Here is a 12,831-nt window from a genome sequence, read left to right as displayed (position 1 = left end):
TTTACCAGGGTCATAGCATACGTATCGGCGAATCGTTATGACATATGAAATACGAGTGATAGTGTAATTGTAATATCTACGTAAAATAATCATGAACATGTTAAATGATTACGCGACGTGCAGTAATATTCAGGTCCTGATTGGTCAGCAAGCTTATTTGACGCGTCAAATTGTGTTAATTGACATGCTTCTTTTCTGACACGCAAAGACCCAAACGGCGTTCCATAGAGCTGTGCCTGGTCGCCACGAGTTGTCACGGTCACAACGTCATAAAGGCGGGGGCCTATTACTACAATTTATTTTCTTAAAATGTGATTCTAAATATAATCCTAACCTTAAACACACTGGCAACCTTACATTAGGACCAAAAAGCAAATGTTTGTTTTCATGATTTTTTACGATATAGCCAATTTGCGACTGTAGCTGTGGTAAATAGTGGTAAACGTTGTGCCTGTTGTTTACACGCGTATCTGCCCTCTCATTGGCTAGAATGGTCCCACCTGATCTTGCTCCCTTGGATATTTCTGAATACGTTTGTTAGAGCGACCACTAGAGATCTGGTCAGTATAATTGGTAATCTATGGGAAAGTGTAAATGTTTGTTATGGTACTTTTGCTGGATTTGTATAATATTTCTGCTTATTTACTCGACAACTCGACATGAACTCGACACAAATGCGTGTAACTGTGTTCATGCATAAACAAATACGTTTGACATAAAATACTGTTTACATTTCTATGCCTAAATGAGCTCGCTACTGATTCAAACAATAGTCTTCTGGCACCATCTAATGGATACAGGTCACATTACAGCCTTTTCCCCCTGCCACTTGAGGCTTCAAAGAGAGGCCTTCTTATTTTGTGGCCAGATATAATTGTAGCTGTTCATTATATTGTTGAAGAAGCTATGAGAAAACAACTTCTTGTTTGGCTAGCTGGATAGAAGCCAACTGTGAACAGAGTGTGCTGGAGAGGAGTCTTCGATAGCCTATATGGCGCGGTAGGAGATGGATGCCGATTTACAGGCTCCTAACTAATTGTGCTATTGTGTGTGTTTTTTCACGTTATTTGTAACTTATTTTGTGCATAATGTTTCTGCTACCATCTTTTATAACTGAAAAGAGCTTCTGGATATCAGCACAGCGGTTACTCACCTCAAACTGGACAAAGATGTTTTCTTTAACGAGTCATACACGAAGGATTTACTTCAGACACCAGACAAGGCCCAAATCCCTGTGATTCGTATAAAGAAGAGAAAGAGATATCGGGGACGTAGGTCGGGGTGCCTCGTAAGGATCCGACGGAGAGTGCATAATCTGCCTCTACCATCAGTCCTATTAGCCAACGTGCAATCATTGGATAATAAAATGGACGAGCTCCGATCAAGGCTATCAAATCAAGTCAGAGCAAATGTATTTGTCACGTGTGCCGAATACAACAGGTGTAGACAAAGGGAAGCACAGCTGCAAGCTGCCCAGTGACACAAGCCTACCAGACAAGCTAAATTACTTCTATGCTTGCTTCAAGGCAAGCAACACTGAAGCATGCATGAGACCGTCAGCTGTTCCAGAAGACTGTGTGATCACGCTCTCCGTAGCCAATGTGAGTAATATCTTTAAACAGGTCAACATTCGCAAGGCCTCAGAGCCAGACAGATTACCAGGATGTGTCCTCCAAGCATGCGCTGACCAACTGGCAAATGTCTTCATTTGCCCCTGCACACACTTTTGGTTTATTGTTGCTCTTTAATTATTTTTATTTTTCTATTTTCTTATTTATTATACATTTTTGACTTCAGTTTATTCAAGTAAATACTTTCTTAAAACATATTTTTCTTAACACTGCATTGTTGGTTAAGGACTTGGTTATACCGCCTGGTATAGAGGTCCTACTCCTGTTGTATTCGGCGCATGTGACAAAATATACATTTATTTGATTTTATTTTATTTGCTCCGGAGGTAGTGATGTGCATAAGTAAGAAAGTAATAAAGGCCATGCACAGCACGTACGTTGGCACACACACACACACACACACACACACACATACACACACACACACACTGAATCAGCAGCAGTCAATAGATATCATTACTTGAAAAGGCAGGGGCAAAGTGCAATTTAAACCAACTACAGTAAATCTCTCTCTCTCTTTCTCTCTCTCTCTCTCTCTCTCATACATAGTCTCCACCCCTACACCGTCCCAACCCTTTCTCTCTCACACACAGTAGACATATAAAAGTGCAGTAGATATTCTTTGGGGATTTCACAGTTGATAGGAGCCCACTATTAGGTAAGCCTCTCTGCTTTCTCGTGTTTGTGTGCATGTGAGTGCAAACGTGTGTGTGCTGTCTCTGTGCAGTAAGCTCTCTCCCTCTTGTGTAACTAACACTGACTCAGTGAGGTGGAAGTCATGATAAGCTGCTCTTAGTATAAAAGTGTTTTAGCTACCTACTGCTCTAAGCCGGGGGTTGAGGAGTTCTATTTCAACACTTGAATTGGCCATTGATTTTCCCCATTGGAGTTCAGTTCATTTTGTGTAATGACAAGTGGAATTGAGATGGAATTGATCCAAATCTGGTTTCTAATTAGATAAAGAGAAGAAGTGAATGATAGAAAGAGGGGATTCAGACAGTCATAAACCACACTTTGGTGTTAAGATATGCAGAGGGATAGAAAGGGGAAGAAAGACATTGTGGAGCCTCAAGCCTCAGACACAGTTGGCACATTGCTTGAGCATTTCCAGGGCCATGAAGACTCATGGGTAATGATGTTTATTAGTGAAGTGCAGACTAAGAAGATATTATAACTGAGTTGTCTCTTGTACTAATATTGAAGGGGCCAGGCTGTGGGATTGAGGTTCACTGCCAACTTGTGCTATCCATTAAATAAAGAAAATAATAGACATTTTGGGACACATTCCTCGCAAACGTGAGGTAAAAAAACATCTAATTAGACATGGTTAGTTTGGTTTGTGGACTACTCTACACTGAGAACACCCTGTGTGTCAATCGCTTTTTTCTCAAGTAGAGCAGAGACAAATATAGGAGGTACTGGTCTAAAAGTATTCAATAAACAGACAAGTAGTGTTAGAACTGAGGCTTGGCTAATGTAGTTAGACTGAGGCATTTGCCTGTAGTATTGACATTGCCTGGATATTGGTGTTTGAGGGAGGACGAGAGTGTTTGTAATTTATCATCTCTTTGACATCATCACTGGAGGCAGTGATTCCGTCTGATGTTGTCATTACAGGACACGTGTGACATCATCAGCATTATGTAGGGTCCTCAGCACTGTATGGTAGTCAGTCTGTCTGACTGATGTTGTCTGATGTTGTTATCTAAACACACACAAGTTCCACTAGGACTGTACGTAGGGCCCAAGGACAGGGCAGGCAGCCAGTCAGCCAGCCAGTCAGTCTAGCACAGGTTCCAGCTGGATATGTTGAAAATGTAAAACAACCTTTATTGACACAATTACATTGTTTTTCATAGAGAGAGAGGGGGGGAGGGGGTGATTGAGAGTGAGAAAGAGAGAGAGAGGGAAAGAGAGAGATAAAGAGAGAGAGAGAAGCCCACACATACACTACCATTCAAAAGTTTGGGGTCACTTAGAAATGTCGTGCATGTGTGTGCCGCGTAGGTCTTTTATGTGTGTGTGTGGGTTTAAGGTGTTACCAGTCTTCCTCACTTTGGCATGGCAGAGTTGTCAGAGTGTCTGTGGAGACTGTCGCCGGGCCTGGCAGCAGCATGCACCACCTCGTGTTCTGGTGAAATTGACTGTAACAATGTTTACTCTGCTGCTGTATCCTGATCACATGGTCAGGGTAAAATAAAGGTTGGCCCAGCCACCTGACTCACTCTAGGCCCTGTCTCAGTCTGGCCCTTCCTGCCTGTGTCTGTCTCTGTCTCTGTGTCTGTGTGCCTGTGTGTGTGTGTCTCTGTGTCTGTGTGTGTGTGTCTCTGTGTCTGTGTGTGCCTCTGTGTGTGTGTCTGTGCCTGTCTCTGTGTCTGTGTGTGCCTCTGCGTGTGTGTGAGTCTGTCTCTGTGTCTGTGTGTGTCTCTGTGTGTCTCTGTCTCTGTGTCTGTGTGTGCCTCTGTGTGTGTGTCTGTCTCTGTGTCTGTGTGTGTCTCTGTGTCTGTGTGTGTGTGTGTGTCTCTGTGTCTGTGTGTGTGCCTGTCTCTGTGTCTGTGTGTGCCTCTGTGTGTGTGTGTTCTGTAGATATGTTGTAACATGTATGTAAAATATTGTTACATGCAGGTCTAGAGTTCAGAGGCAGGATGAATGGGTGAGTTTATACAGCCAGAGCGGTGTGAGAGGGAAGAAATTAGACTGCTCACAGCAAAGCACAGTTACTCTAAAACACTTCTTATTTCAATTCTAATCACTCTCACTTTTACAAGTTTTGCATCTGACATATTCCTAGGTCAAACAATTATAAATATGTTCAGATACATTAAGATAAAGACAGATAAACTGTTTTCAGACATGAAACTATTGCTGGCTTTGTTGAGGAAGAATTAGCATGGACTGCAGTATCTAATGTGAATCACTTCAGAGAGTGAGTAGGTAGGTACAGGAGTGTCTGGATGACTTCATTCATGTTTTGGGCACTCGGCAGACATCATCATCCTTCCAGACACAGCCTCATCCACTTCTGCCTCGACTGACTGGAGGTGTTTGTGTCTGTCTGTCTGTCTGTCTGCCTGTCTGCCTGTCTGCGTGCGTGTGTGTGTGTGTGTGTGTGTATGCATGACTGAATGAGAGAGTGAGAGGTTATGGAGGGGTTATGACTAATCTGTTACATTAACTCTAATCTTTTCATTTGTAAAGTCGTGATTCCACATTCACCGAGCATGACTTCCAGTCAAAGGATTTAAGACTAAAGAATTAGCTAATACGCATGAATAAATGTGAAATCATATACAGAAGGATTTAAGACTAAAGAATTAGCTAATACGCATGACTAAATGTGAAATCATATACAGAAGGATTTAAGACTAAAGGATTAGCTAATACGCATGACTAAATGTGAAATCATATACAGAAGTAGGATCTTCATTTGAGCCAGTTTGCTACAGCAGCAAAATAATTCTGCAGCAACAGGAAATGTGAATTATTATGTTGATTATAACATTTTTTTTAGGGGTTGGGGGTTGATACATTTTTCATCTGACATTACAAAGTGGAAATTTTAAATTTCAGAATCCTTTTTAAACCTCAAATACACTACAAGGAACTACAAGGAAAGTTCTCCTGCAACAGGGTGATCAAATTAATATCCTAAATCTGTACTGCTGTTTTGGCAAAAAATGACTTCCCATTAGCATTGAGTTTCTGGGGGCATAATGTCTCAAACCTCAGTCCTGTGTGTAGTGAAGGTCTGCTGAGTCAAAGTGAAACACTCCTGCCACGTAGGTCAGTCTGTGTGTAACTGATGTGCCAACCTGCCACGTAGGTCAGTCTGTGTGTAACTGATGTGCCAACCTGCCACGTAGGTCAGTCTGTTTGTAACTGATGTGCCAACCTGCCACGTAGGTCAGTCTGTGTGTAACTGATGTGCCAACCTGCCACGTAGGTCAGTCTGTGTGTAACTGATGTGCCAACCTGCCACGTAGGTCAGTCTGTGTGTAACTGATGTGCCAACCTGCCACGTAGGTCAGTCTGTGTGTAACTAATGTGCCCACCTGCCACGTAGGTCAGTCTGTGTGTAACTGATGTGCCAACCTGCCACGTAGGTCAGTCTGTGTGTAACTGATGTGCCAACCTGCCACGTAGGTCAGTCTGTGTGTAACTGATGTGCCAACCTGCCACGTAGGTCAGTCTGTGTGTAACTGATGTGCCAACCTGCCACGTAGGTGCGGCCCAGTGAGTGGTAGTGGTCTGTATGTTTAACCCCCTATTATTATATATGGGTAGTTTTACAGAGATAAGAGTGTGTATGTGAAACTCTCTCTCTTTCCCCCTCTCTCTCTCTCTTTCTCTCTCTCTCTGTGTCTCTGTCTCTCTCAATTCAATTTGATTTTCAAAGGTGCTTTATTAGCATGGGAAACATATGAAATAAACAATCACAAATCACTCTCCCTCTCATCAGTCTAATATCCCAGTCATGGAGGAGGGATACAGAATTGACCTGGACTACATCACGGAGCGCATCATCACCGTATCCTTCCCCCAGGCATGCCCAGACCAGACCTACCTCCAGAACCTGCGTGACATCACACAGATGCTCAAATCCAAACATGGCCACAACTACATGGTGAGGAATGGAGGGGCTATAGACCACTAAAAGTGGTTGTCTTGCCCATACTATACACCCATCCTCATCATTGTCTTCCTCTTCCTCATCTCCCTCGTCCCTCCATCAGTAGTTATTGAGCTACAGAAAAAATTGTCTAAAATGTGTATTTTATTTCCCTAGGTGATCAACCTCTCAGAGAAGAATGATAGCCTGACCCAGATGAACCCAAAGGTGAAATGAATACTGTAGCTGTTGCCTCTCTGTGTGTACTACTCAAGACCACTGAGCTAAAGACTAGCTTGGGGAGCTAACAAAAGCCTTCAGATCTCAAGAAAGGTTATTAATCAAGGTTACTGTGTGCGTGTGCATGTTATGTGTGTGCGTGTGCATGTTATGTGTGTGCGTGCGTGTGTTTTGTCTCAGGTGTTGGACACGGGCTGGCTAGACCTGCTGGCCCCGTCCATGGAACAGATGTATGGTGTGTGTAAGACCATGGATAACTGGCTTCACTCACACACACAGCATGTTCTGGTCATGCACTGTCAGGTAGGAATCACACACACACACACACACACACACACACACACACACACAGCATGTTCTGGTCATGCACTGTCAGGTAGGAATCACACACACACACACACACACACACACACACACACACACACACACACACACACACACAGCATGTTCTGGTCATGCACTGTCAGGTAGGAATCACACACACACACACACACACACACACACAGCATGTTCTGGTCATGCACTGTCAGGTAGGAATCACACACACACACACACACACACACACAGCATGTTCTGGTCATGCACTGTCGGGTAGGAATCACACACACAGACACACGAAGAAAAAGTAAACACACATATTATTATTAACATGGTAACACTTTATTTGGATAGTGCTCTACAGACTATCTACAGACTAGTAACACTTCAACTAACTATCTACCAACCCTAACGCAAACTCTAACCCCTAACCCCTAAGCCTAAAATACAGTTTTTACAATTGAGGACCTGCAAAATTTACTCACTTCTCAGACGTTTTGCTGGTATACTATTCTTGTGAGGACTTCTAGTACTCCCAAGTATAGTAAAATACACACACACACACACACACACACACACACACACACACACACACACACACACACACACACACACACACACACACACACACACACACACACACACACACACACACACACACACACACACACACACACACACACACACACACACACACACACAGGCTTATTAGACACACCCAACACTTCTACCTCTCCTTGCTCCTCTTTTGACCTCCTGACCTGTGTCTTGGCTCCGGCCCCTACAGGGTGGACAGGGCAGAGTCGGGGTGATGGTGGCCTCCTACATCCACTTCAGCAGCATATCAGCCAGGTAACACTGATGTTAACAATATCACTTTTACTGAAACGTATCCAGGGGGAGCTAGCCTTAACTTCAGGGATTATGGGCACTGACCAGCCAGGCTAGTAGTCCGCTATTTCTAAAGCCCGGTTAACATTTGGGTAAAAAAATCTATGCCTTGAGATGTTTGAGATGTCACTGGCCTGGCTAGCCCCTTCACTCTGTAGCCCTTCAGGCTACATCTTGTGTCCTGAAAACATATTTACCAGCCCTCTAGTTTACCGATTTCTGATCAACATTTCCCACCGAAGGCAAATCTATAATCCGGAATATTTTACTAGTCATTGCGGGTTATAAAATGTGTGAAAATAAACGTTTATATTAAACTTTTATCAAGTGTACCGAATTTACTCCGTATCTCTCTAAATGTGCGTTGCCATCTGGGATCAAGTGGTAATCTTGTGTGGCAACTACTATGGAGTATGGGGACTAGGGTGAGCTTCAGAAAATGTGGATTTAAATGTTAATTTTATCATAGTTCACACATTGTATAAACTGTACTGACTGGTAAGGCATTCTGGATTATAGATTTGCCTTCTGTGACTGAGAAAGTTTATTAGAAATAGGTCAATCAGAGGGCTGGTGAATATGTTTTCGGGATATGGGATGTGGGATATAGCCTTCAGCAACAGGAGCCTCATGTGTACAGATCTCCCGGAGTGACGATGCTATGGCCTGGCAGGCTAGTTTGGCACATTTTTTTCTAGCCCAGTCTAAAAAGTGCAAGCCTCAAACATTCCTGGCATATCTTGCATTTGTCTCATCTTTGATCAAAGACAGTGTCCTGGATAAGCCTACATATCAGAAGAGAAGAAGATAGCTTTGTATGATTATCAGGATCAGTTTTCCAAATAAACATGATTGATTACCCTTCTAGCTATCCGAATCCTGAAAGGAAAGAGAAGCCATGTAGAATTAATGTAGGGTAAAGCACAGTGCTAAAGCTAGGGTAAAAGCCATACTAAAACTGTATGCTAATACTATACTATACTAAAGCAATAGATGTAGGATCTTCATTTGAGACAATTTGCTACAGCAGGAAAATAATCCCGCAGCAACAGGAAATGCAAATTATTATGTGGATTATAATTAACAGACATTTTTGTAGGGATTTATAAATTTTTTGTAAGTAAAAATCAAGTCTGAAATGTCAAAGTGGAAATTACAAACTTTAGAATTAAACCTAAAATACACTAGAAGTTTTGCATTGCAGGAAAGTTCTCCTGCAACAGGGTGATCAAACTAAGATCCTACATCTGTACAGTGTCCACCTCTCCTCAGGAATGCAGAGAGAGGAGGGTTTATTACTAACATGGCTTGTATTGTTTCTAATGTAATGTTTCATATGAAAGAAAACCAGCGACACAGTTATACTGTATAATAGCTTGAAAAGGATCGGGGTCTGTATTCATAAAGCATCTCAGAGTAGGAGTGCTGGTCCAGGATCAGTTTTGCCTTGTAGATTATAATGAATGGACAGGGGGCCTGAACCTAGTTCAGCACTCCTACTACGCTGTATGAATACGGGCTCTGATAGACAGTCATTCAGTCAGTACGAGACAAAGGGCAGGAAAGTTGATTACAGAGACTTTGAAATGTATACTGTTACCAACCATTGTATAGATTTTGGGCAGGGATCATGTTGCCAGGGGTTACCTGTGTAAAGGGGAGGGGTTAACTTAACCCATGTAGAACCAAATCAAATCAGATTTTATTGGTCACGTACACAGTTTAGCAGGTGTTGTTGCAGTGAAATGCTTATATTCATAGTTCCTATCAATCAATGCAGTAAATGTCAAACAAGCACACAATAATCAAAATTAAAAGATTATCACAAATTTAGTTCAGCAGTAGATACTATATATAAATATACTGAACAAAAATATAAACTCAACATGTAAAGTGTTGGTCACATGGATGAAATAATTAGATCCCAGAAATGTTTAAAATTCACAAAAAGTTTATTTCTCTCAAATTTTGTGCACAAATTTGTTTACATCCCTGTTTGTGAGCATTTCTCCTTTGCCAAGTTAATCCATCAACCTGACAAGTGTGGCATATCAAGAAGTTGATTAAACATTACACGTGCATGTTGTGCTGGGGACAATGAAAGGCCACTCTAAAATGTGCAATTTTGTCACACAACACAATGCCACAGATGTCTCAAGTTTTGAGGGAGCGTGCAATTGGCATGCTGACTGCAGGAAGGTCCACCAGAGCTGTTGCCAGATAAATTTATGTTAATTTCTCTATCATAAGCCGCCTCCAGCTGTCACGACTTCCCCTGAAGTTGGTCCCTCTCCTTGTTCGGGTGGCGTTCAGCGGTTGACGTCACCGGCTTTCTAGTCCCCACCGATCCATGTTTCATTTTCGTTTTGTTTTGTCTTCATTATACACACCTGGTTTCCATTCCATAATCAGTGTTCCTTATTTAACCCTCTGGCTTCCCTTTCTGTTTTGTGCGTGATTGTCGTTGTCATGTGGTTTTGTTATTTTGTGCTCTGGATATTTGTGTTTTTCCTTGTTGGAACATTGCTTATTTTTTGAGTAAATTCTCTGATTATTACTCATACATTTGACCTGTGTCCTGCGCCTGACTCATGCTTATCCATTCACCTAATCAGTGACACCAATGTCATTTTAGAGAATTTGGCAGTACGTCCACCCAGCCTCACAACCGCAGACCATGTTTGAGACCAGCCACCCATACGTATAGCTGATGAAAATGTGGGTTTGCACAACTGAAGAATTCCTGCGCAAACTGTCAGAAACCGTCTCAGAGAAGCTCATCTGCATGATCGTCGTCCTCACCAGGGTCTTGACCTGACTGCAGTTCGGCATCTTAACTGATATCAGTTGGTAAATTCTCACCTTTGATGGCCACTGGCACGATGCAGAAATGTGCTCTTCATGGATGAATCCTGGTTTCAACTGTACTGGGCAGATGACAGACAGCGTGTGTGGCATTGTGTGGGCAAGCGGTTTGCTGATGTCATTGTTGTGAACAGTGCCCCATGGTGGAGGTGGGGTTATGGCATGAGCACGCATAAGCTACGGACAACGAACACAATTGCATTTTATCGATGGCAATTTGAATGCACAGAGATACCGTGACGAGATCCTGAGGCCCATTGTCATGCCATTCATCCTCCACCATCACCTCATGTTTCAGCATGATAATGCACGGCCCATGTCACAACGATCTGTACACAATTCCTGGAAGCTGAAAATGTCCCAGTTCTTCCATGGCCTGTTTGGGATGCTTTGGATCGACGTGTACGACAGCATGTTCCAAATCCCACCAATATCCAGCAACTTCGCACAGCCATTGAAGAGGAGTGGAACATTCCACAGGCCACAATCAACAGCCTGATCAACTCTATGCGAAGGAGATGTGTCCCGCTGCATGAGGAAAATGGTCACACCAGATACTGACAGGTTTTCTGATCCACGCCCCTACCTTTTGTAGGGTATCTGTGACCAACAGATGCATATTTGTATTCCGTCATGTGAAATCCATAGATTGGCGTCTAATGAATTCCTTTCAATTGACTGATTTCCTTATATGAACTGTAACTCAGTAAAACCTTTGATGTGTTTATATTTTTGTTCAGGGTAGTGTGTAGACATTATTAAAGTGATCAGTGTTCAATGATTATGTACATAAGGCAGCATTCCCTAAGGTGCGGGGTAGAGTACTCAGTGGTACCCGGCTAGTGACAGTGACTAAGGGGCAGAGTAGGATACTGGACAGAGGGTAGAGTACTGTGCAGAGACCGTTTAGTGGTGGCTGTTTATCAGTCTCTCGGTCCCAGCTTTGATGTACCTGTACTGTCTCCACCTTCTAGATGGAAGTGGGGTGCACAGGCTGTGTTTCGGGTGGCTGAGGTCCTTGATTAACTTCTTGGCCTTCCTGTAACACCAGGTACTGTAGATGTCCTGGAGGGCAGGCAGTGTGGCCCCGATGGTGCATTGGGATGACCGCACCACCCTCTGGAGAGCCCTGCGGTTGCAGACGGTGCAATTGCTGTACCAGGCGGTGATACAGCCCAACCAGATGCTCTTAATGGTGCATCTGTAGAAGTTTGAGGGTCTTAGGGGCCAAGCCAAATTATTGCGCCTTCTTCACCACACTGTTGGTGTGAAGGTAACATTTCAGGTCCAAAGGGATGTGCACGTCGAGAAGCTTGAAGCTTTTGACCCTCTCCACTGCGGCCTCTGCTGACATTGAGGGAATGATTATTTTCCTGTCACCACTCTGTCAAGGCACTCACCTCCTCACCTTCTCTATGTAGGCTGTCTCGTCAATTTTGGTAACCACTTGTGTCGTCAGCAAATTTGATGATTGTGTTGGAGAAGCACATGGTCATGCAGTCATGGGTGAACAGGGAGTAAAGGAGGATGCTGAGCACGCACCCATGTGGGGACCGCGTGTTCAGGACCAGCGTGGCCGAGGTGTTGTTTCCTAACTTCACCACCTGGGGCGGCCCTTCATGACGTCCATAATCCAGTTGCACAGGGAGGGGTTCAGACCCTTGTGAGGGTTAACACACTTGAATGTCTTACTCATGTCAGCCACAGAGCACATAGTACATTTGAGTGGCAGGGTACACGTCGCCGGCTGCGTGTTGTTTCTTCGAAGCAGGGGAAGAAAGCGAGGTGTCGGTGTCTGTGACGTGTCTGGCTTTTTTTTTTAAAGATGTGTTTGTCTGGAGTCCCTGCTACATGCGTCTCGTGTCTGAGCTGTTGTATAGCGACTCCACCGTCTCTGTACTAATGTTTTGCCTCTTTGATTGCCTTACGGAGGTCATAGCTGGTCTGTTTGTACATGTCAATGTTCCCAGTCACCTTGCCATGGTTAAATGTGATGGTTCGCTTTTTCAGTTTTGCACAAATGCTGCAATTAAGTTTGGATTTAGTTCTAATTGTCACAGTAAGAACAACGTTCCCCATGCACTTCCTGATGAACTCAGTCTGTAATGATGACGCCGTGAGTCAAGTAGCAGGTGCAGGTAAAACGTTTAATGAAAACAACAAACATGAACCAAGCCAGCGTAACAGAAGCGAGGTAATATGAACACAGGTGCAATACCAACTGAGGAATGAACAAAAGGAAGGGACCTATAAAGGGGAGGTAATGAGGTCCAGGTG

At 43.4% G+C, this 12,831-nt stretch overlaps 1 protein-coding gene across 2 annotated transcripts in view; it reads left to right on the top strand.

The window, feature by feature from the left end:
* The first annotated feature begins 1,532 nt into the window (after window positions 1-1,532).
* LOC139409430 (tensin 3, tandem duplicate 2) overlaps window positions 1,533-12,831 on the top strand; it is an 88,278-nt gene continuing 76,979 nt past the window's right edge. The window contains exons 1-5 of one of the 2 annotated variants that reach the window (XM_071154579.1): window positions 1,533-1,601; window positions 6,091-6,255; window positions 6,418-6,468; window positions 6,661-6,783; window positions 7,586-7,650. In XM_071154579.1, the coding sequence (XP_071010680.1) occupies window positions 1,548-1,601; window positions 6,091-6,255; window positions 6,418-6,468; window positions 6,661-6,783; window positions 7,586-7,650 (458 nt within the window). In that variant the 5' untranslated portion in view covers window positions 1,533-1,547. Of the gene's footprint in view, window positions 1,602-6,090; window positions 6,256-6,417; window positions 6,469-6,660; window positions 6,784-6,977; window positions 7,011-7,585; window positions 7,651-12,831 lie in introns of those variants that run through there. The other variant, XM_071154580.1, reaches the window with a different exon arrangement.

The sequence above is a fragment of the Oncorhynchus clarkii genome, chromosome 5 (genome assembly GCF_045791955.1).
Source record: "Oncorhynchus clarkii lewisi isolate Uvic-CL-2024 chromosome 5, UVic_Ocla_1.0, whole genome shotgun sequence".
NCBI lineage: Eukaryota > Metazoa > Chordata > Actinopteri > Salmoniformes > Salmonidae > Oncorhynchus > Oncorhynchus clarkii.
This window is presented reverse-complemented; position numbering and strand designations above follow the sequence as displayed.